The 24621-nt window shown below is 42.6% G+C and overlaps 2 protein-coding genes across 2 annotated transcripts; one reads left to right on the top strand and one right to left on the bottom strand.

Moving 5' to 3' along the window:
- Positions 1-8470: 8470 nt before the first annotated feature.
- Positions 8471-9232, bottom strand: LOC119322026. Its single transcript, XM_037595533.1, has 2 exons — positions 8985-9232; positions 8471-8885 (listed from the first exon to the last, which is right to left on the bottom strand). Exons 1-2 carry the CDS (start codon positions 9132-9134, stop codon positions 8721-8723), a joined length of 315 nt encoding a protein of 104 aa, XP_037451430.1. The 5' UTR covers positions 9135-9232; the 3' UTR covers positions 8471-8720.
- A 980-nt stretch (positions 9233-10212) lies between these two features.
- On the top strand, positions 10213-16494 carry LOC119321471. Its single transcript, XM_037595136.1, has 4 exons — positions 10213-10225; positions 11352-11718; positions 12202-12282; positions 16134-16494. Exons 1-4 carry the CDS (start codon positions 10213-10215, stop codon positions 16189-16191), a joined length of 519 nt encoding a protein of 172 aa, XP_037451033.1. The 3' UTR covers positions 16192-16494.
- The last annotated feature ends 8127 nt before the right edge of the window (positions 16495-24621 follow it).

The raw sequence follows: 24621 nt of genomic DNA, 5'->3' as shown, positions 1-24621 counted from the left end.
GTCAACTAGAGGCTTACTAGGGACATGGTGTTGTCTATGTACCCACACATGTATCTGAGTTTCCTATCAATACAATTATAGCATGGATAATAAACGATTATCATGAACAAGGAAATATAATAATAATAACTAATTTATTATTGCCTCTAGGGCATATTTCCAAAAGGTCATAGTGGGGAGTGACTTAGACTAGTAACATGCATATGTTACTAGTCTATGTTATTACCTCTATAGCGCATAGTATCATAGATTAGTATCATAGGTGGTCTCATTTATTGCCACGTATGACACACAGTAGCATCACATTTATTATGTTACGATATCTACCTATGTTATTACGTACCTCTATAGTGTATAGTACTATAACCATCTCTTTCTTCTTTAATTGTCTGCCACATAAGCATATTTTCGAAGCCCAAGTGCATGATACTACTTACTCATATGTTATACCCAGCCTAAGGGAATGAATGAATCTATTTCACCGCACACTTCTCTGCTCCACCATCCAGTGTGCCGTTAGCCCTGCCCAGTGCCGTGTCAGCGACGCAGGCCGTTTGCGGTAGCTGCCACGGACGGCTAACCTCTGGACGCGCGCATGGCATGAGGCCAACTTCACCACGTGACCCAAATTTACCCCAAATCGTCCGTTTGTGTCTGTTTGGGGTAAAACGGACAAACCGAACGACCCAACCATGGGAGCATACGGACGTTTCGTCCGGTCTAGGTCCGCTTTTGCCTTATTTCCAGACCAAAGTTGCTCTCGGTTTGGGGTCAAAGCGGACAGAAAGCGGACGTCTTCGCGTCCTCGTCGTCCGTCTGTGTCCGCCTCGCCCCCACATGTCACTCTCTCCTTTTTTTACCTGGCCCACCATGTGCACCCACCACGGACAAAATCCGGACAAAATATGGGGTAACAGCGGTGGGTGCAGCGAGTTTGTCCGCCCTCTGTCCGGCATTTGTTTTCCCTATTTCTACCTCATACGGAAAAAATCCGGACAAAATGGGGTAAGATTTAGGGTCGTGCGGTGGAGTTGGGCTGATGCCATGATCCATTCGTGCATGCACCACGCAACGTCCCCTCCACAGCTTGGAGTTGGACCACCAGCTAGGAGATGAGACAAACAACCTCGGCGGTTTTGTTTGTCCGCTAAGCCAACTAGTTACAGGAACATCGGCGACTCCCCTCGAGGGTGTTCGCCGGGAGCAATGAAAATCCTATGCTGGAACTGTCGCGGTATGGCCAGTACCGCGGCAGAAAGAGCGCTTCTGGAGATCTAGAAGCAATGGGGGGCGGATGTGTTTTTCTTGTCCGAAACACATTTGAATACTGCTAGGGCAGAAAAATTAAGGAAGAAAATAAAGATGGATAGAGTGGAGGTGGTAGAGAGTGTTGGTAACAGTGGGGGTTTGCTATTGTTCTGGCGAAATCCCACTGTCCTGCAAATCCGTGGAAGCACAAAAAACTTTATTGATGTGCTGGTTGAAACAGCGGGAGAGGAGGAATGGAGATTTACTGGATTTTATGGCGAGCCACGGTGGGAGGACAAACAACTCTCCTGGGGTTACTTGAGAGGTTTATTTCAACAAGATCGCCTCCCTTGGGTCGTGGCTGGTGATTTCAATGAGATCTTGTACTCGCATGAGAAGGAGGGTGGAGCCCCACGTCCTATGAGTATGATGCAGAATTTCAGTGAGGCCTTAGTTGACTGTGAACTCGAGGATCTGGGGTACTCGGGTGATCTATTTACGTGGAGAAGGAGGAGATTACGGGAGAGGCTAGACCGGGCAGTTTGCAATGGGCAATTCCATTCTATATTCCCGTATGCCAAGGTCACCAATGCGGAGCACACTAAGTCTGATCATCGACCTATCCTATTAGATACAAAGGGCGATGTGGTTGGAGAGAATTTTAGAGCAAGGATTAAGCAGTTCGAGGCAAGGTGGCTCAAAGAGGATGATGTCGAACGGCTTGTATTGGAAGCATGGGAAAGAACCAGTCCTAGTTCGTCTCTTGCAGACCGCACTGCTGCAGTGCATGAAGAGATGCATATCTGGGATCGTGAGATTTTGAAGGCGCCACAGAAGCGGCTGAAGGAACTCAAGGCGGAGCTTGAAAAGCTGCGGTTGGGCCCTCTTACTGATGAGGCGGCAGACCGGCAGCGTATCGTCCTTATTGAAATTGAAGAAAACTTAGAAAAAGAGGAAATATACTGGGTGCAACGGAGTAGAGCCAATTGGCTTAAATTCGGAGATAGGAATACGAATTTTTTCAACAACTTTGCTACAGCTCGCAAGAAGAGGAATCACATAAAACGCTTGCTGGATGACAATGGCAATTGGGTAGAAGATAATGAAGCAATGAGAACACTGATAGCTGAATATTTTCAGCACCTGTTTTCTTCGGAAGTTAATGTATCACATGCAGATGTTTTGAATAAAGTAAAACCTTGTGTTTCAGGTTATATGAATGACTCCCTGTTAGCTCCCTATACTGCATAAGAGGTGAGGAGAGCTCTCTTCTCTATAGGAGACTTAAAAGCGCCGGGGCCGGACGGTCTTCATGCGATATTTTATAAGAAGTTTTGGCCAATCTTGGGGGAGGATCTGGTGCGAGAGGTCTTGCAAGCAGTAAACAGTGGCATTATTCCAGAAGGTTGGAACACTACGACCATTGTCCTCATTCCGAAGGTGGATAATGCAGAGAAGATCACACAGTTTAGACCAATAAGTTTGTGTAACGTAGTCTACAAGGTAGTTTCAAAGATGTTGGCCTCTCGTTTGAAGTTATTGCTTCCTAATATAATTAGTGAAACCCAAAGCGCTTTTGTTCCTGGACGGATTATAACTGATAATGTTATAGTGGCGTACGAATGCTTGCATACAATGAAGAAGAGGAAGCAAGGAAAAACAGGAACATGTGCAATGAAACTTGACATGCATAAAGCCTACGATAGGGTTGAGTGGGTGTTTTTGGAAGCAATGTTAACTAAGCTAGGCTTCGATCCAAGATGGGTCAAGCTGATCATGGCGTGTGTCACATCAGTGGAATATAAAGTTCGGTTCAATTCCAATGAAACATTGCTCTTCTCACCCACGAGGGGCCTTAGACAGGGAGACCCCCTGCCGCCCTACTTGTTTTTGCTTTGTGCTGAAGGCTTATCGGCGCTGATAGCCCATGAGGAGGCAACGGGGAACTTAAATGGTGTCAAGGTCTGTCGAGACTCCCCCGTTGTTTCACACTTACTTTTTGCTGATGATTCACTTGTCTTGATGAAAGCTGACCAGCAAAATGCTCACACGTTAAGATCAATCCTGGATGATTATTGTGCGGCATCTGGCCAATTGGTTAGCGAGGCAAAATGCTCTATTTTTTTCGGTCCTAATACGGAGGTGGAAGTTAAGGCGGAGGTGTGCCAAATTCTGAATATAATGACGGAGTCTTTATCGGATAAATACTTGGGTCTTCCCTCCATGATTGGGGTTGATAAGGTAACATGTTTTAAACATTTGATAGAGAGGATTAAGATGTTGGTGAACGGATGGAAGGAGAGAACACTTTCCTTTGGTGGAAAGGAGGCTTTGATTAAAGCGGTGGCCCAAGCCATCCCAACTTATGCGATGAGTGTATTTAAATTCCCGAAAAAAAATTGTAAGGGGATCACTGATGCAATGTCACAATATTGGTGGGGTGACGAAGAAAACCATAAAAGGATGCATTGGTTCGCTTGGTGGAAGATGTGTGTACCAAAGGAAAGGGGTGGTATGGGTTTCCGGGACATTCATAGTTTTAACATGGCCATGTTAGCCAAACAATGCTGGAGACTCATTGAGAATTATGACTCACTTTGTGCAAAAGTTTTAAGGGCCAGATATTATCCTTCTGGGGATATTTTGAACTGTGAATTGAAGAAGGGCTCATCCTTTGTGTGGCAAAGTATTTGGGAAGGAATACAAACGTTCAAAAAAGGATGCATTTGGAGAGTCGGAGATGGTGCAAAGATAGATATATGGAGTGACTGTTGGATTCCCAGTAGTGCATCGCGGAAAATTGTTACTGTCCGTGGGAACCAACTGCTCATTAAGGTCAGTGACCTCATCGACCCCTCCTCGGGAGAGTGGGATGAACAACTAATAAGGGACACTTTCTGGCCTATAGATGCTGACCGGATATTGCAAATTCCATTGTTTCGGCAACATACAGAGGATTATATAGCATGGCACTTAAATAAGAACGGCACTTTCTCGGTTCGCTCAGCGCATTATAAACAATGGGAAGAGACTTATGCCCAGGAAGATTTGATGGGGAACTACCGATCTGGTTCTGGACCACATCCAGTATGGAAGAAGGTTTGGAAGCTCAAACTGCTAGGAAAGATTAAGATCTTCATTTGGAGGTGCTTACACAATGTGCTACCATGCTTCAGCGTTCTAACAAATCGGCATGTTGGTACTAACTCTCAATGCCCTATCTGCAAGATGGATGCGGAAGATATACGCCATGTATTGTTCTCATGCCCACGTGCTCTAGCTGTTTGGGAAGCCTTGGGTGTTGGCAATATTATCAGGGACGCCATGTGCATAGACCGCTCTGGAGCAGCGATAATAGATTTTCTCTTATGTGATGAAGCTCATCAGCGTATATACTCAGACCCAATAGAATTGCCGGAGATTATTGCTGGAACTAGCTGGTACATCTGGTGGCAGCGGAGACAATTTGTGCGCGGAGAAACTGTCCACTCGCCGGAACAAACTGCAATGTCAATTCGGGCAGCAGGGAAACCGAAGGAGAGACCTCGACTGAACAAGTGGCCTGTTGTTTTGTCCAGCCAACAAGTACTAAACGTTGATGCATCGTTTCATGTTGAAGATCATACAGGCGGGTGTGGAGCAGTAGTAAGAGATAGCCGCGGGAAATTCATCGGCGCATCAACAACTTATCTCATGCAAATCCCGGATCGTCTCGGCGGAAGCTGCAGCTCTGTTAGAAGGCATTAAACTTCTCCAAATCCTAGGTTGCAACAATGTGATGCTGAGAATGGATAATATTGTGGTGGTTGATGCTCTACGGACGAATGAAGGTCATGCTATGGTGGCAGCCTCAGTTTTAGAAGAATGTAGATTCTTGCTTCGTGAGTTCGGGAAGGTAACTATTGAGCATTGTAATCGAGAGTCAAATGTAGTTGCTCATGAGCTAGCTAGTTGGGGAAGTACAAACTCTCCCTCTGTATGAGTAGACGCACCCCCTGAGTTTATTGTAAAATCTCTAGCAAACGATGTATATGTGATTGATTAATAAAGCTAGCCGTGAAGGCCTTCCCGTAAAAAAAAACAACCTCGGCGGAGGCCGCCCCAAGGCACCAGGCCCCAGGGTCGGCTCCTGCGGCTTGCACGCATCTATCTTAACCGATTCACTTGCGCGCACCGGCTGCGCACAGGCCTCGATCTCTTCTTTCCTTCACTCCTACTGGATAAAACGAGCCCAGTGTTGAAGTCTGATGGGCTGCACCACACCACCAGTGTCAAAAGAAAAAACACTGTCTAACCATGGGCTGAGCCCCCTCGAAAGAAAAAATTAATATGGGCTGAGCCTTACTATTTATTCGCCCTGATTCCTTTTTTTTTGCATTTCAATATAAAATTATCTGCGCCTTGATTAATATGGGCCGAGCCTTGCTAAAATAATGGAAGTGAAAGGCAAGAGAACGGAAAAGGCGATGTTCCTAATAGTGCTAAACTTCATTTATACAATGAAAATGGGGGCCGTGTGGCCCCTTTGCTCGTAAAAATATCGCAATGGATTTGTATTTACCCGTAATGATTCGTATTAGGAATTGCCCCAAGGTTTCTGTGAAGGTTCATTTTCTGGCCCGGCCTATTTTGCCCTTTTCCGTTCGCTCGCTCACTCGCTCGAGTAGAGTTTTGTTTTCATACTTTCTGTTTATTTGTTGACTGTTCTGGTTTTCATCTTTGTTTCTTTTTTTATGTTTTCTTTACAGTTTTCATCAGTTTTTCTTTTCCCTGTGTTTTCTTTCGGTTTTCTATGGTTTCCGCTTCTTTTCTGTCTTTCTTTTTCCTTTATGATTTTCATTGTTCTCCTTTTCCCTTTCCGTGTTTCTCCTTACATATTTCATCGGATTTCTTGGTTTTCAATTGTTTTTTCCTTTTTTTTATGTTTTGTTTTATGGGTTTCTTCAGTTTTCTTCTTTTATTTTCCTTTCCTTTTTCTTTTACTCAATAGATATCTACTTTTTCAATACATGTTGTATTTTTTGTATATATCATAAAAAAATTCACATGTTGAACATTTTCTTAATACATGATTAACATGTTTTGTCAAATATATGTTTTGATGTGTACTTTTTAATATACATTGTAAATTTTTGGTATACATCTGAAGCATTTTTTGTACACAATGGGCATTGTTTAAATATATGAGTAACACTTTTGTCAAATATATGTCTTGACTTCTATGTTTTTTTATTTACACATATTTAACCTTTTCTGAAGACATGATAAACATTTTCTTCAAATATATGTTTTTATGCCTATTTTTCACGCACATTGTAATTTTTTTGTTCACATCTGAAACATTATTCTTATACATGACAAACAAAAATGGAATACATTATTAACATTTTTTAAATATATTTTTTACGTCTAATTTTTCATACACATTGTGCATTTTTTGTATACACCAGTAACAATTTTTTTACACATATTGAACATTTCTTAAAGTACATGACTGACATTTTTTTTCAAAAATATATATTTTTAGTATGTGTTAAACATTTTTCAGTTTGTGGTAGACATTTTTAAATGCCACCAATTTTTTCTTGAATGATATAAACATTCTTTAAAATTACACTGCATTAACATCTTTTATATTTATGATTTTATTTAAAAATGAATAAATAAAAAATTTAAATGTGTATTTAGGATATTACTAAAAATATATACCATATGAAATAAAGAACGAACTAAAAAAACAAATGAACAACCAAACGGAAAACTGAAAGAAACAGAAAATCGAAGCCTACACTCGGTCTTGCTACTGGGCCGGCCCAGTAGAGTGTTCCTTGACGCGATTCCGTGTTAGGCATATCCTTTTCTAGTGAATCCTACTACCTTGGATAAACCTTAGGTCGTATTATTTTGCGGCGATGCTACGACGATATCATTTAACAAAGGAAATGATACGACCTATGAATACAGGTCCTCTGGCTTCGTCGAAGTGATGGCAATAGTAGCGTCTTTGTCTATAATTGTGTTTTTTTATTTCTTCTCCTTGATGCGACGAAGAAGCAATGGCTTGTCGTGTAGGGGATGTTCCACCAGTAGCATTACATTCAACATTTATGTTGGGTTCTCAACTCTTTTAACCTCTCAGGTTAATTACCTCTGCATAGGGTCTTATGATGTTTTTCCATTATGGCAAATATAGTACATGAGGACGACCACTTTAGAGCATCTTGGCGTGACTTTTATTTTTTGATAACATGTACCTTTGATCAATTTGACCGGCTTAACCAAATCGATAAATTTATTTTTTTCTCAAGGACACACCGAGATCTCTACTAGTCTTGTTGGCTCCCATGTTTGAAGTTAGCAGCCCATAGATCTCTTGAAATGGTTGTTGAGCTATGACCGCCGCTCTACATAGCAACAACATAAGATGTGCACTTCTATCTAAGCGAATGTTGACAAGCTGAGAAATCGACTTAGGGAACGACACACAAGGGTGACATGAAACACTGTTCGAGACCATGGAAAAGGGGTCATATGGTCGAAAACAGGCGGATGTTAGGAAACCGTGAACGAACCACATATGACACCTGGGCGACACAATGTCATTCTACCAAGGAAAAAGCTAATGATTTGACTGAAATGGGCGGAAGCCGAAAAAACGGTGTTTGGAATGAATATGCTGGCATGGCACCAACAACGGTGAAGGAATACTACCATGGCAACCAAACAACAACAGGCAAATGCTGCCATGGCAGCAAAAATGAGAACAACATATCTGCGCCTTTTATGGAACATCTCTGCATTACCTATTTTTGCCTTTTATCAACACGTTCCTTTTTCCCTGTCTTGAGAACGCCATGTATAACATCCTTTACAGTTCGCACCACTTTATCCGTGCCTTGCAAAAGGTGGGTAGCTCAATCAATCATGCAGTAGTTAGCATTGAGCATGTGCCAAAAACAGAGGGCGGGTATAGAATACCCAGCGAACAACACTGCAGCATATCCGGCAATGTTGGGGTTGGTACTGGCTAGTGGCTACGAACTCGGAATAATGTCCACAAACTAATCGCCGGCAGCGTAGATGTACTCTCCAACGTACCACACTCAACGATTACCGGCAGTTAACCGACCAGCTGACGAGTCCCCGCGGAAGGTAAAACAACTGACGAGTACTAGTAGCTGTTCTGCGCAGGTGCATGGTCGTTTTTGCCAGATTACTGAACTCTGAACTTCAGTTGTGTTCTCTGACAAGAGGTAGTAAATCAAAACTGTTCCTTCTCCAGCTTACACTGCAGTCTGCATGGATGCAGAAGGGGAGGTAATAAGCTAGCTCTGCAGTTGCTATTCCTGTCACTATCACCATGTGTTACTGTTAATTGTCTAAGCTTACATGTAACCTTTCCAACCATGAATGAGTGGCAGCCTGCAGCAGCTGCGACCAACTAACCAACTAGCTAGCTGTTTAGTGCTTGGTCAGTGGTGCCTGGAACTGTGAACAGTTCGAACGTAGTAGTCTTCATGGAACTCCGGCACGTGCGCCACTGCCCTAACTTCTTTCACCGCACCGGCGCTTCTCGTCGCCTCGCTCTCGCTTACGGAGCCAGTGGTAGAACCCTTGACCAAATCATCGCTTGGTTTCTGCAATCACGAATACAAGCAAGTTAATTAGCATCTGCAGAAACTATCCAAAGATTAAGGTCGACGACGAATGAAAAGATCATCAGAACCACTACTTACATTGCGCACTGGGTTGCTGCTGCTACTGCCGACTGAAGCCCGGGTCTCGGCGTCTAGCCGGATGCCTTCAGCCTCCATGGCCGCCGTCAGTACCAGAAGCAAGACCACGGCTGCAGCCAGTGGCAAGTAGCTGGAACTGCGACTCCTCATCTGTCAGAGATCGCTGACCAAGTGAGTACTGCACTGCACTATACTTCAGTCTTCAGCTCAGAAGAGAGAGTGTGGAGCGGAGAGCCTAACTAAGTCGTCGTCTGAACTGGAGCGTTTAAACTCATGAAAGATGGTGCCTGTATATATGCATCCTGCTTTGCAACACGTCTCAGTGTTTGCTGCGCTAATGTCTAGTTAGCTACATGACAGAATTAAACAACTAATACTTTTTTTTTGAAGAAATTAAACAACTGATTCTACTTGCACATGTCTCCGGATCACTGTCGTTAATTAACTAACTTGAATATATATAGAGCCCGTCCTTGCATGTCGCCCTAAATGGGAGGATGCTTGCACAAAAGTTGGGCCATGATCAATTGTTTAGGCCACTGGATTGTTAATCAGTAGTGTAAGACTTGCTAAAGCGCAGCACTCTCAACCGCTAAACACATGCAACGTCTATTTTTTGTGTCTGCTCTTGCAGGCGCCGCCCGCATTGCCCGGCCCCGGCAAGTTCGGGTGCCGGCCGGTCAGCTGACTTGCTGCATGATTAAGTTGGGTTTTTGACGAGGGTTTAATTTGGATCTAGCGTTTAGATATAAGAACAAACAAAGCATTTTTTTTTCAAAAGGAAACTAAAACCCCATCAATTGTGGAGTTTTTACAATTCTTGTCATGCCTGCAGATATATCTCGGCCCACTCACATTAAAAACCTTCTTCAGCACTTTGCTGCTTTCATTGGTCTGCAAAACAACTATGACAAATCTGTGATGGTGCCAATAAATGTCACCCAAGAGAGAATGATGACACTTTCTGCCAGTATTGGATGCCAAATTGGGGGATTTCATTTCACATACCTAGGGCTCTCCACTAAACACCAGCAGGCCAAGAATTGAAGATTTTAACCCCCTGCAGTCTGGCTGCTCCACTCTCCTCTCCTATGATGAAAGATTGATTCTTATTAAGTCAGTTTTCTCCTCAATGCCAACCTTCTTCATATGCTCTCTTGCAGTTCCTGTTGCAGTGATAGATCAAATCAATAAATACCTTAAACATTGCTTCTAGAGAAAATTTGGAATGGATGAGAAGGGTACTGCCTTAATTGCCTAGGATAAAGTCTGTATGCCAAAAGTGCAAGGAGGTCTTGGCATTCTTGATGTTGCTACTCACAATAAATCCTTGTTGATGAAAAACCTCCACAAATTCTTCAATCGTGTTGACCTTCCCTGGGTTAAGCTAATCTGGGAGACCTACTATGACTGTATCATACATACATTATTTCCTTTTAGGAAACTAGTTTTGATATCCATTCCATACTTCATTCCTTCCAAAGGATCAACTAAGTTCCAAACTTAATTGTCGTATATGAAATATACATTCTGGAAGATCAATTAAGTTCCAAACTTAATTATATATGAACTCCATTCCGGTGTGTATGGTTATTAGCCATTCCTTTGAGCTAGGTGCCACTATCTCTTCCTTGTAGTGCGCAGGTTCATCTTCTTCTAAGACGAATATCCAATTGTGAGATTATTCAGGAGGTTCATTAACTCTTCCTGATCTATGCTGTTCAGTTACAAGCTTTCACTAGAGTTTCTACATCTGATGTAGTAACTTCTGACTTTTAGTTTTGCCAAAAAATTTCGGAGCAATTTCCAATCTGTTAACTCCGTTTACTTTTGCTAGTGATTCGATAATATTTATAAAATTGTACTAAAACTCTTTCTCAAAAAAAAATCATTCTTTGTGACAAACACTTTTGTCTTTGAACTTTTAGTAGAAGGAATACCCAATTACATATTTGGGATAACCTACAAATTAACATTTGTCTAGATCATGTACTCCATAATTTATATGGTATATTCTTGCCAGACTATAAGACGATGTTCAGTTTAGTGTGTATATATACGGTGACGTTAAACTAAGTGAGAGCCCAAAACGCCTTATCGTGCGTGCCGGTCTCTAATTGTGCTAATCGCTCCTCTGCGCGACTCGGCCTCACCTATATCTTTATCTTTACCTGTTTATTTATTTACCTACTAATAAAGCAGATATTGCCTCTGGTCGTCCGCCAATGTCGTAGCAATTTTGCAGAAAAGCCCCTGTATTGTTTGATATTCAACCCGCGGTCCTTTATTAAGTGAGGAAAACGTTTCGTTCAGGCTGTTTTCTAAACTCCCCCTGTAGTTTCCAATATTGAACCCGCGGCCCACAAGGAAAAAAAAAAGCACGGGCTCTCCCACGCCTCCCGATTTCAGCCGGCGACCAACCCCGGCGACGCTCGATCCGGTGCTGCGCCGGCCGCCGGCCGACCCCGGCGAGTGTTTGCCCCCTCTCCCGACCCACGCCTCTCTCTAGCGAAATAGGATTGGGCGCCGCAGCCGTTTATCAGCTCCCCCACCTCCATCCCGTCTCCTCTCCTACATCGGCCACACCACCCCGCGCTCGTGGAGCGGAGTCGAGGAAGCACGACGCCGGCTGCGGTGGAGTGAGGAGAGCTCGTCCGATCGTCTTCTCCCTCCAAGGCAGGATCAGGCCCAACCTCCACGCCACCAGCTCCACCCCATATATCTTTCCTTTCAGGTTAGTTTCAGATCCGCTTAAAAGTTTCAGGTTAGCTCATCTAAAAACAGTTTCAGGTTAGTCTTCATAATTTAGGAATGTTATTTGGTTGACTGTCATTGTTACTTATCCGATCTGAATCTAATAAATAAGTAATGTAACGAAGGATGGTTCAGCACCTATTTCTGTGTGATTGTCACTGTTCTGGAATTGTGGTGGATAGAATAACACAAGACCTGCAAGCTTTACTAGAATAAACCTTGTGCAGGAACCTCGCACAAGCATTTAGTAATGAGCATGCTGAAAAAAACATTTAGTAGTGACTGATGCCTTCTGTGAATCCACCACCATTTATGCTACATTGCATTACATAGTAGGTTTTTATTTCTTTGAGAAATACTACTGGTACAGCCGTTTGAATGCCAACTGTCGGTCAATTGACCCAATAGACCGAAGGTAATTTTCTGTTGTTTTTTTTACTTTGGTGTTCCATGTTATCACGAGTTCACGACCACAACCACTGGACAAGGCTAATCTTATGAGGAAGGCGTCAATAGCGATCTCATCAATGGGTTGTCACCAGAGGTATGTAATGCCTCGACCCCCCCTCAAAAACAGCCCTGCTGCTTTGGTTGTGAACTTGTGGTGCCTGTGTTCCTCACAGTAGTTGTTTTTGATGTTACTGTAGTTGGTGCACCACTGTATGATCGATGAATTCAACCGATTTTCCTATGTTTGCACTGCTATATAATGAATGTTACTGATTTGCCCCCCTCAGATCTACCCCTGTTTCAGTTTATTTTTTCTGAAAAATTGGTGCTACTTCAGATTACTCACAATTTCAGTTTGGCGAATATCTACATGGTCGGTATATTTGGGGAGTAGCATCTGATGAAATGTCACTGTAGTGGTATCGATTTCAATGTTATTTATCTTCCCTAGAATCTGGGAAGTGCACTTAGTTGGAAACATGCATGCAACATTTAGTTTTCTTTACTTACGTTACTTTCCTGCCTGGACATCATGCCAGCTCTAGCATCAATGTATATGATTTCTCAAGTGTCATATTCTGAATAATAACGCAAGATACTTTGAGTAAAAGTTCTGCAAATCTGTGCTCCTGGAAAGCTAGGATTTGTAGGGACAAAATGTACTGGATTGCTCGACAAAGTATGACAACAAGCTAAGAATCTGTCATATATCACATGGCTGCCTGGTCGGCATAATTCATATGTAGTTGTTCTGTCTAATTTGTTTTGGAACACGAATCAGTGGCGAACCAGCATCAGTAGTCATTCATGTCTCAAAACCTTAGATGTCATTGCCCAGGACTGTTGGTATAGAAATCAAAGACTGAGAATATGACGGTATCACCCTGTTTTCCTACTTGATCAATATTTCACCTATTTAATCATTACACTGGGGATGCCTTATATGTTGTATTACATGTGTTGTTTTCTTCTTCATTTAGAGACTAATTCTATTCTGCTCGGGTTTCATTACTCCTTAAATCTGCTTAGGATTGTCTTTGCCAACTGGGATGCTTGTAGTAGGTAAATAACATCGGTCTCTACTCTACTCTTAAACTAACATAGTCCGCAGCTGGGATGCTTAGGAAACAGTAAGAATTTCAGGCATTACCTAAAGAGTACAATCTGGTATTCCTAGATATTAAGGAGCTCTTAAAATTATGTTATCCATTCATGACATATCCACAAAACGTGCAATGGTTTCTGAGAAGGCACAAAGTCCACACGTGTCCCAGCCCGAGGCATGAACAAAGCGTCAAAGAACAACAGTAGTACATTTCCTGGACTAAGTATCTCCTTTAATCATGGACAGAAATACTTTTCTGGCTTCTTCTCACACTTTTCTTTAACAACTCAGTTTCCAACAAGGTCTCTTTGCGGTGCAACGGTGCACATAATTTTCTTAACCTTTTTGAGGCACTGTTGCACATTATGCAGCGAACCATATTTAGGCCGGCTTGGCTCCTTTTGGGGCAGCTTAGACTTGCACACCTTTAGTCCATCATCACAAATACGCTTAATCATTACACTGGATTTGCCATGTGATTTTTGTTTCACCAACTGAAACTCGCCACTAAATAGCAAATGGTAGACTGTACGCCATCAGACCGTTGTCCCCGGCATCTTTTGAGGGCGTTGAACTGTGTTCTTGTGCCTCAAGACCAGGTTCGTGGAACACCATCTAAAGTTGCCTTAAGAATCTGGTCTTTAAATCAACTACTTTGTCTGTTTTATTATGTAATTTTGCCTTATGTTTCTGGGTGCCAGCATTCTAAGCCTGGCAAGGAGCTTCTGAAATGTTTAGTAGTGGCAGCTGGTGGCAATGTATGCAACTGGTTATCCTACCTCCTTTTTTCCCAATGAAATTGGTTATCCTACCTCTATCCATGACAATGCCCATTTTCTTTTGGTAGTGATGATCCGCATCATGTTGTGGTTTGTAGTAAAATATATATACCCTTTGCTGTGTTCATTTCTTAGTATCAGTTGATTTCTCAACTGTCTTCCAGTGTGAAGTTTTATGTTCTGAATATATATTTTAATTTTGGATCTGGTGAATTGTCCAAGTGACTAATTTTTTAGTAGTTTGTGGCATGCTAATAAATTATTTCAAATTTCAAGTAATGTAAATTGCACCCGAAATTCGGAGACCTTGTGATTGCAGTGAATACTAAAAAGAATATGTGAGGTACAGTAAATATGCTACGGAACCATAGTGCAGCCCTGCATCTGTTACTTAGAAGATTTTCTTGTGACCTGTGTTGCATTCTGTTTTCTTGACTTAGTTCTTTCTTCTTCATGTGCACCTGTGTTGCAATAAATTGAACAATTGCCACTTTTTCAAATTGAGGGGGGTAGAAGTGTTGGCCAACTACATCCGATGGTGGCCACAGTGTGTCGGCCATATATTGAACGCAGTTTTGTCGTTCGCATAGTACTGTTCTATTATTTTCTCTCTTCCCCTCTCATCTTCTTGATTTTTAATAATTAATATATTAATTCAAGCTCAGTTTTACCTTCGAGCCTTCAAAATTATTGTTCTTCCAGGTTTATAGAGAGCTATATATATTCTACTTTGCCGGTATGCACGTTCTTTAACCATTCTGGCATAGTAGTGCACTGAACATTTCAGAATTTATTATTTTTCAGGTTTGTGTTATTATGAACTGAGATGCCCAAAGAAATATGTTTCGAAATCATTGATCAGGGTGTAGTCTATGCTTCTCATGCATGCTCCAAGAGAATATGTTTAATAGTATATTATTTTTTAGGAAATAAAGTTAATAAACAGTGGCTCTTTTCTACACTCCAGAACAAGGACTGCACCTATGAATACAGATTAGCCAGTAGTTGTTTTACTCAAACGTGAACTTTTTTTTTGTCGTTTGGTACTGGCCTGGAGCATCATGCTCATCCACCTATAGAAGACAATATAGCATGGATTAAGAACTATATGCAGTTGTGGCATGCTATAGCATGGAGTATATAGCAAGCATTCATTACTTCTTTTTAAGCACATTGGTACATTTTGCGGTGTACATTTAACAACTTATTTCCTCAGATTTCCCCGACATTTAACTGGAGTAATAACTTTTTATGTTGAGTTTCTCTTCATAAAATCTTCACCAATTTAATACTCCCTCTCTCATAATATAAGACGTTTTTGCAAGCTATGTTAGCTTGCAAAAACATCTTATATTGTGGGACGGAGGAAGTACCTTATTGTCCTTTGAGATTTTTTATTATAAAAGATTTTTTTTTGAGATACAATGTTGATTGCTTCCGTGTTGCATGGTAAGTCCATCTTTGCTGCATAGTTTTCATTGACCTAGGAGCATGAAAATAAAGATCATGCCAGAAGTGTCATCACACACATGAAACTTCTTTTCCTCCCAAGGCCTTGCAACATTTGTCCTCTTTCCATCATACATGTTACCTATAAGCTAAAGTGAAAAATATCCACTGTGGTGAATGCATGCTTGCTATTATCCACAATAAAAGCTAAATTACCTAATGATATTCTCCCATATACAATGAAAATGATCTTTTCATGGAATTCAGAATGTTTTTTAACAGCTCACTCATGTATATTGATCTAGGTAGTTCATATGTTATTCTGCTTGACATTTATCACTCAAAATTAATTGTATACTGTAATGGTAATATCCAACTTGGTCCCCTTTGAATTGCTTAGGACATTTATGTTACATCTTCGAACTTAGTGAATTCCCCAAGCATCTTTGTAATGTTGGAATTCTCTGGCTTTTGATAAAAGAAAAGTTCAATTCTAACAAATTAGTTACAATCCTTCAAATTTACTTTCGGTGAACCATATGATAATGGCCAATCCGCTTTTACAAAGTATACAGTGACAATGTATTTCACATGATGAAATTTTGGTTTCAGGGTAAAGATATTGAATGTATGGCACTTACCTTTTTTATGTTGGATGCGTGGCACTTGATGTGATGGAGTGACTCCTAGGTGCAGTGGTGTACATGTTCCTCCACGGCAAGGGCCACCACATCATGGGCCTCCTGACCAAGGTTATGTATTTGTGTGTCACCAGGGCGATCCCCACGTAACTGATCTTATTCCGTCCTATATGTAGCATGGCCAGCTTGTGTTGATTGATTCAGTAAAACGGGTGTTGGTTAATTTGTGTTTGTTTGTCCGTAGCCTTCTGAATTCCACAACTGGAACGTGTACGGTTTGGGTGCAAAGATGTACTTCAATATGTGATTTGTTCTTTGAAATTGAATTCGAAAATGGCAACGTATATAGCAGAATTGTGATCCCTCTTTCAGTGCAACCAAAATGCATAGCACAGCTTTGTATACATCAATTCCAATATAAAATCTATATATGAACTTGAACATTTGTCTCACCTGCATCCAGAGAGAGAACACACAGTGTACTCGATGAGATGGTCTGATCATATACTGGGAACAACATTAGTATTAGGTTCCCTTTCTGTGTGTACGATATTTTGCGCTCACACTTGATAGTTTTTTCATGTACCACGGTATTTTAGTTTCAAATAAATTGAAATAATTTTTCTGTACAAATTATGTAGTTTTCACCATAGTTATTTTGATTCTGAAACACAAGGAAATCTGATGGTGCAGACAACGCCATGTTGAAAGATAGGACTGTGAAGATTCGGCTTGAGAATTCATGAAGGGTTCTTATGTCTCGATCACAATAGAGCATTTTACAGCCGGACTACCCAAACTAGACGGGCCGACGGCCCGGTGACCCGGACGAGCTCCCCAAATGGGTCGTAGATGTCCAGGCTATCCGGGAATCCCTAAAACCCAGCCCAAATCCCCACATATAACCTCACTCCGGATGAATAGTAGACCCAAATCTCAAGATGAACAGTGTAGTAGCAATAAATGCGAGAATATTGACTTCCATAACCTGTTTAGTTTTTATTTTCACAATAACTCGGGATGTAATCCCATGGAGAGGAAAAAAGGGTATCTTGTAAATTCAAGGGTAGGGCCTGTATTCTGATAATACTGAATTTCAATATTATGAATATCGAATCTAATGCCATGTCAAAAGATAGGCTTGCGAAGATTCGGCTCAAGAGCTCCCGAGGGTACTTCTGTCTTTATCATATTTGTTCTCACATCTTGAACGTTGCGTTTTCCCGTTGCAACGCACGGGCATCTTTACTAGTATAGCTAATGATCATAAAAGGCTAGCATATACTCCTTCTTTGAACTAAAACCACGATGAGTAAATCGGAACGGAGGAAGTATATGGTAATGGGATTAAAATCCGTTACTAGGACCATAGTGCACCACCGCCTTGTGACGTTTGATCACTACTTTGGTAATGCTGGTAAAAAAGCCATCTTATATAGTAACAAGATTAGAAACTTTATCGGATCCCACGCTGGTCCGTCACTGGTAATGGTAAAGTTTTGGCAACGCATAGTATTGAATTAAAATTGTTACTGACCACTACTCAACACTGCTCCGTCCTCCAATGCTAAACTATTTTTTTTCACATGTAATGCTACAATAAGAAAGACATTGCTTCTAGTAAATGATTATTTTCGTTCGTAAATTTAATAGTAATTTTTCTTCATCAATCATAAATGACACTAGTCTATACATGTGCATATCTCAAGATCGAACTAGTAAACGAATCTAGTTTTAATGGATGTGTGTGTCGTGAGGTATGTGGAACACATACTAAAATTGGACGATAATTTTACTTTCTTCATGGACAACGCACTTGATGGTAAATATTTTTAGAGTTTCACTTGAGGGTGTTTGTGTCACTGCTCCCTACAAAGCCAATTACCATTACTTGCTAATGTGCATATAGATAGTAATGGCAATTCAGTCTTGTCAAAGGCAAATTTTAGTTTCATGTAAATGTATAAGGCTGAGATATTTTCTAAAACAAAGATGCAAATGGATGAGTACTAAAAATTAGAGGCAAAAAATAATAGTATGAGTACTAAAAATTAGAGGCAAAAAATAATAGTAAGTAAAAATAATTGTAATCACCGTTTCCCCACTTGCCTAATTAGCGTTTTCTTTAGCAAACTACGAGTAGTAAATATTCCAGTAGATATAATAATTGTAATTCAAAAGGTTGTCACTGCACCATCTGGTCTCCCACCCAACCTAATCGGACCATCTCATAATATTTTGGGCACATCGTAAAGAACCAGCAATTAGATGGTAATGCCCGTAAAGAAACAATTGGATGGTAATGTATTATTTTCGTGGGACAATGGTAATCTTGTTACGACAGGGAAACGAGATTACTATGGTTCATGTGCGCGCATGTGGGTGATTTCCAGGAACGTATCGGATAGAGTGAAATTACTTAGTACAGTAATATTTTTAATGGAGACATATGGTAATTGTCTACTACTTCAGATTACTACCGTTCCACGAATGTAAGTCCTCGTAAAAGTGTCATTTTGGATTACCATATACTACTATCGTAATTACGTTCAGTTTGCAGGCAGGAGTGGAGCGGACCAGATGTCTTGTTTTCTTTTGATGGTTAATTAACTGAACGGCGTTGCACGCTCGCACGCGGGTGCATCGGAGCGCAGAATATGTAGAATGCGCCCAGGCTCATTTTAGCGGGCCCCTCTCTCTCTATATATATAGAAAGTCTATTACTAACCCAGGATGAAAAATAACTTATTCATCACCCTGGTCGATTGGCCAACACGTACGCGGGCTGGTTCAACCAAGCCAAGACACCGCTCTACCGCCGTAAAATTCTCCTGGTACCCTGGCAATATTTCTTTCGGATCAGTAGGGGAGCCCACTTCCCATTCCCGTCACATTCTAAAAAAATCGAGTCTCCACCGGGATTAGTGCGTGGCGAGCGGCTGATGGATCTGCTCGGCGGCGATTCTTCGGAGGTGCTCAGCAATACTGCTAGGTGCCGATGGCCCACTCCCCGTTCTAACTCGGACGATGCGGTGAGCGGCTGGCGTTCTGGTCGGCGGGCAGGTCGGGCGGTGTGGTGCTCGGCGGCTGGCTTGATGTCAGCGGGCGGACCTCATGTGGCTGTCGCGGCGGCTCTGCGGTGGGTGTGTGCAGGTGCCGTACCGAGTCCAACGTATTTTTACAGGATCTTTTTCTTTTTTGATTTTCTGACCGATCGAGTGTCTCGCGTTTTCTGCCCGCAATTGCAGCTGTCCAGGCAGAAAACGGAGAAGAATCTTCCTGGGAAGTGGGCAGTAGCTTGCGCGAACGAGGAGGCGTGGAAAGTGGGTGCCAACGGGGTGAAGCCCGTGCAGTCCCCTGGCTGTGGAGAGTGGCAGCAGCCATGGCCAGCCATTTGAGGTGCAGCTTGTGTTTCAGATCCGTTTCTGAGTGTGGTGCGTGGGTTTGAGTGTGTCTTCATGTGTGTAGTATTAATACTCATCTGCCAATGGAGGAATCCACGAGATAGCAACTGGCGCACGGGAGGATGTGAGCAATCCCGATCCCGTCGTTTAATTTCCTCTTCAATTTTGTTCGTTTCTGTTCTAATTTCCACTGGAGGAAGCTGCAAGGGCGCAGGCGGGGAGCGCACGGGAGTGCAAGTTCCAATCAATTTTCACTTTGTTTCTGTTCGTTGTGTTCTTCCAATTTTCCTTTTTTTTTTCTGAAACAACGGGAGAAGGTCTAATGCAACTTCTTGCAAGCCGGTTCTTCCCAAATTGCTAAATCGGTGTTCGATTTCTGTCGAGTCTGCAGTCTGAATAGATCATAGACTGAATGTCCTACCTGAAGAGGTTATTTGAAGTTTACAGTATATGCTTGTTTGTGATTGTTTTTTTCTTAGGACCACTTTCTAATGCTCAGTCTGCTGTTTTGTTAGAGTACGTAATGGGCCAAGTGGGCCTCGTTAGTCTTAGGGTTAATTAGAGATAAGGGTCGCTTGATTAGGGGTCAAGTAAGCTTACTTGGGAGTCAAGTAAACCTCACTATATAAAAAGAGGAAATGTATCAATCTAATCAAGCAAGAATTAAGAAGGAAATCTCTTCCCTCTTGCCCGGCCGTGGGCAAAAAGGCCCCCGGCCGGCCCTCTCACGCCCTCCTTCTAGCAGCGCCGTAACCATTTGGTATCAGCTAGCTTCGGTTCGATCATGTCTTCACCGCCACCAAGCCCGTCTCTTCCGCTGCCGGTCACCTGGTCACCTCCGGCGACCACCACGATCGTCGCCCCGCTCCTGGCCGCGCCGGGATCCTCTGTCGCGCCCGCCCCCGCCGTCCTCACCTGGGAGGAGGTGTCCGGGGTGTTGCGGGACCTAACCCAGGCGGTCCAGGAGATCCACCTGTCCTTGGCCGGGTCCTACGAGCCGCACGCAGTTGCGCCGTCCATCGCCACCCCCGCGCCGCCGTGGCTGCCGTGGCAGCCGCCGCACCAGGCGGCCTTCGCCGCGCTCGCCAGGCCGCTGCAGCTGCCATCCATCACCACCACCGCCCAGCCCTGGCTGCAGTGGTAGCCACCGCTCCTGGCGGCCTCCGCCGCGCCCATCGCTCCAACACAGCATCCGTTGCCGCTGCCCGGCGTGACAGTGCAGCAGCTGCTGCAGCTGCAGCAGCCACCGTCGGTAAGCTCCACCGCCCAGTATGAGATGCCCTACGACGGAAGTGCGACGACCTCGTTCCCATCAGCGCCGCCGCCATCCTTGGGCGTCCACATCCAGCAGATCAAGTCCCTGCCGTCGCCGTCACCGCTTCCGTCTTGAATCGCTACCCGCCACGTGTCGGCGGCGGTGAGGCTGCAGGCTGCTGCGCGCGGCCTCCTAGCGCGTCGGCGTGTGCGGGAGATGTGTGGTCTGCAGCTGCCGCTCCTTCAAGTTGCCCTTCGCTGCGCAAAGGACCTCGATCTCGTCCGCTGCGTTGGAGATCTTGGGCATGTGGTTTCCCCCTCTGGCGGCGAGCATGCTGTTTTCCTCGTGGGCAGCGACCTCAAAGTCTGCAACATCGGTGGTTGGGGGAGGGGGGCGCACCCCTTCTCGACATTCTCCATCACAGGCCCTCCACTCTTCCCTGTGCAATGCATACCAACAGCCATACACATGCACTCCTTTTGTCCAGGTGGTGTCCATGGGATCCAGGTGGCTGTACACGTGCACGTCCAAAATAAAGCGTCACAGTCTATTTCAGGTTGAGAGTAATAACATAAGCCGAGATGTAAAAGGCTTATTTTTTAGGTGTTAGGTTTGTGTTGCATCGAGTCATGGTTATAAGTTGGTTAGGCTGCAGATCGAGGACAAGCTGCATGTCCAAGTGGGATGTAGTGTTAGAGTACGTAATGGGCCTAATGGGCCTCGTTAGTCTTAGGGTTAATTAGAGATAAGGGTCGCTTGCTTAGGGGTCAAGTAAGCCTTGCTTGGGAGTCAAGTAAACCTCTCTATATAAAGAGAAAAGATGTATCAATCTAATCAAGCAAGAATTAAGAAGGAAATCCCTTCCCTCTTGCCCGGCCGTGAGAAAAAAGGCCCCCGGCCGGCCCTCTCGCGCCCTCCTTCTAGCAGCGCCATAACATGTTTATTCCAGGCCATGCTGATATAGAGCAGTGTTTCCATACAATTCCTACGCTCTGTGACGTGGAAGCTCGTCTGCTACTAAATGGCACTACTCTGTAACATATTGCCTGATAAATGACTTGAAAAACTAATTAGAAAAGTTATCGGAGAAATCCATTAGCATTTTATTCATGGCCTCCACATTACATTGGAATGTGTAACCATGTAAAATATCGATTTGAGGGTACACGAAGTTGGGATGTAAGCCGATTTGGGGATGAGTACAAAGGTGCATCATGGGTTGCTCATTCAGTCCTCTGAGGTCTCATCCCACTTCTTGATCTGTAAATATTTGGTGACTTAAGTTTTTCATTTGCTTGATGTGGACAAGTTATCTGATGAGTTGATCGAGAGGGATAATCCACTTCGTAATTACCAAATTCTATACATTATCTCTGGTGGTTACTCAGATTTTAGTCCCTAATACTTCATAAAACTAATCAGGTATGCATTGAAAAGATTATAACTGCAATATATGAAAAGCTAAAAAAACTTACTCCCTCCTTCCCATAATATAAGATCATTTTTGACACTAGTGTAGTGTCAAAAACGCTCTTATATTATGTGACGGAGGGAGTATGTTCCAATTGACAACATCTTTTCAAACCACTTGAACTGAATTGGTGCGGGTGAGTGGTCCAATTTAATGCTGATACATTTGCACTGAAGAGTGTTGTTGGAGTTTCGAATATTAGCCTGTGTCATTTTCATTTGAGAACCAAGCATTCTCGGTCAGTTTAGTGAAAGTAGCAGCTACTATGAGCTTAAACTGATCAAACAACTGTGGTTATACCCATTTTTTCTATGAAATATACTTCTGTTTAGGTATATAGATTCTCATTCTTTTATGTGCTTCCTTTGGTTATTTATATATTTATTATATTTCTCTCTTCATATACTCCATTTTCAGTACCCTTTTTGGGATACTTACGGAATATTTTCTGCTGTTTCAGGCACCAAATGCAAAACACTCAACGTTGTACGGCTACTCTGGAACATTTGATCTGCTCACAATGATTTTCAATGCAGGAGAGAATTCAGTGTTACCTGCTGCTGTGGTGTCAATGTTGCAAGTCTGGTAGAACAATTTTTGGAGAACCCAGGCAAACTGAAAATCTCTGCTATGGTAAGATTTGAACAAAAAAATTCACGTTCCTTGTTGGATGAATATCAATATAGATAATGGTTCCTTCATGAGGCTACTAGTAATGGAGGGTGGGCCTTTTGCAATCGTGACCTTCATGGGACAATCTTGGATGCAGGTATGGATCTAACACTCATTATGTAGAAGCCATTGCGTGCTCCAGTCCATCCAGTTTGCATTAGGTTCTGGAATGGAAAGAGTGGTACTAGAAACAGGTGCCGACACACTGAAGCAATCTCTTTTCAGGGAAGTGAGGTTCACCCTTCTTGCTAGTTTTATTGGCTTGAAGATTGTGTCTTGTAAGTGTGTTTGTAATTGTGTTCCAGATTGCTTACCCATGGGGCCCTTATGGCACTGGATGGTGTTGTGCTTTCGCATAGTGATGTACGTACCTGACACTGAAATCGGTCTGGTGATCAGAAATTTAGTTATATGAACTAGGTAGTCCAAATGGTGAGTTCTCTAAAAAAGTTGTGTAAGCTTGGCAATTATGGTAATTGGTAAGAATCAAGCATGTTGTCTGCACAACATCAGTTATGTGGCACGATACATAAGCTAATACTTTGCTGATTCAGTTAAAGATGTATATTACCACCTGATAGTATAGTTATTAAAGTAATTGTGAAGTGTTGTTTTATTACATGAAAATTTGCTTACCTGGTTTGTAGGCAGCCAAAATGAGCGCGAAGTTTCAACTTTTTCGTTGATCAAAATGAGGTTGATTAGTCCACAAAGCAACTTGTTAGACAATTAGGCCACAAAATGATCAGATTAAATGTTGTAGATACAACATATATACATAGTTCACTTGGATGGTCGTAGTCACCTGTTTCTTTTCAGGATAAGACGTTTATAACTGATTCATGGGAACCGTCCTTAACTAAAAAATGGTCGGAAAGAAGCCACTATTTATTTGCCATGAATTTACGCGAATATCCTTTTTATCTTTCGGTGGTCAGGCAAGTGGGATTGTTTCCAAAAAAGTTAGAAAACAGGCATTATTTATCTCACAACACCTTTGATGCACCATAAAGTTACCTCACCCGCCGTTTTTCCCCCTTGTTGGTGCATGAAACTGGTCCTTTTCCCACGCTTCACATGAGTCGCACGCATGGGTTGGCCATGATTAATTTCTTCTTCCCGACTTTTTACCTCGACTGCCATAGGCATTCGTTTATAGCTATTGTGCAGTTGTAAGCTGTATATTTCAACACGTGATTATTTTTGTACTTTTCCATTACTTGAATATCCAGACTAGCATTGATAGATTGACATTTAGGCCCAAGAAAATTTATGGGCTCATGATTTATTTCTAATGATTCTTGTGCCTTTAGGCATATTGATGGTGGTGGTCGTCTCAACAAGACAGTCAGTATAAGGCACTGGTTTTCGTTATGCAGCAACCGTTTTGCCTTTGGCTTCCTCGTCCAAGAGATCAAAAGTTGAATCTACAAGTAATGAAGGCCTTGCGTTGGAGACTACATCATCTGATTGACGAATTCTAAACCATGGAGACAATTTCAGCAAGTTCAATCCATATATTCTTAAACCTGCTAGGCGTAATTGTATATACACACGAATAGGAGTCATCTGATATAGTGGACACTCTCTGTCAATGACTCGTTGGCAATTTACCAAACAATGTTCAAGTTTTCTTACTAAATACAGTACATGTTTT

This window comes from Triticum dicoccoides, chromosome 6B (genome assembly GCF_002162155.2).
Source record: "Triticum dicoccoides isolate Atlit2015 ecotype Zavitan chromosome 6B, WEW_v2.0, whole genome shotgun sequence".
Lineage (NCBI taxonomy): Eukaryota > Viridiplantae > Streptophyta > Magnoliopsida > Poales > Poaceae > Triticum > Triticum dicoccoides.
Note: the sequence above shows the minus strand (reverse complement) of the source record. Positions and strands in the feature narration are given on the sequence as shown.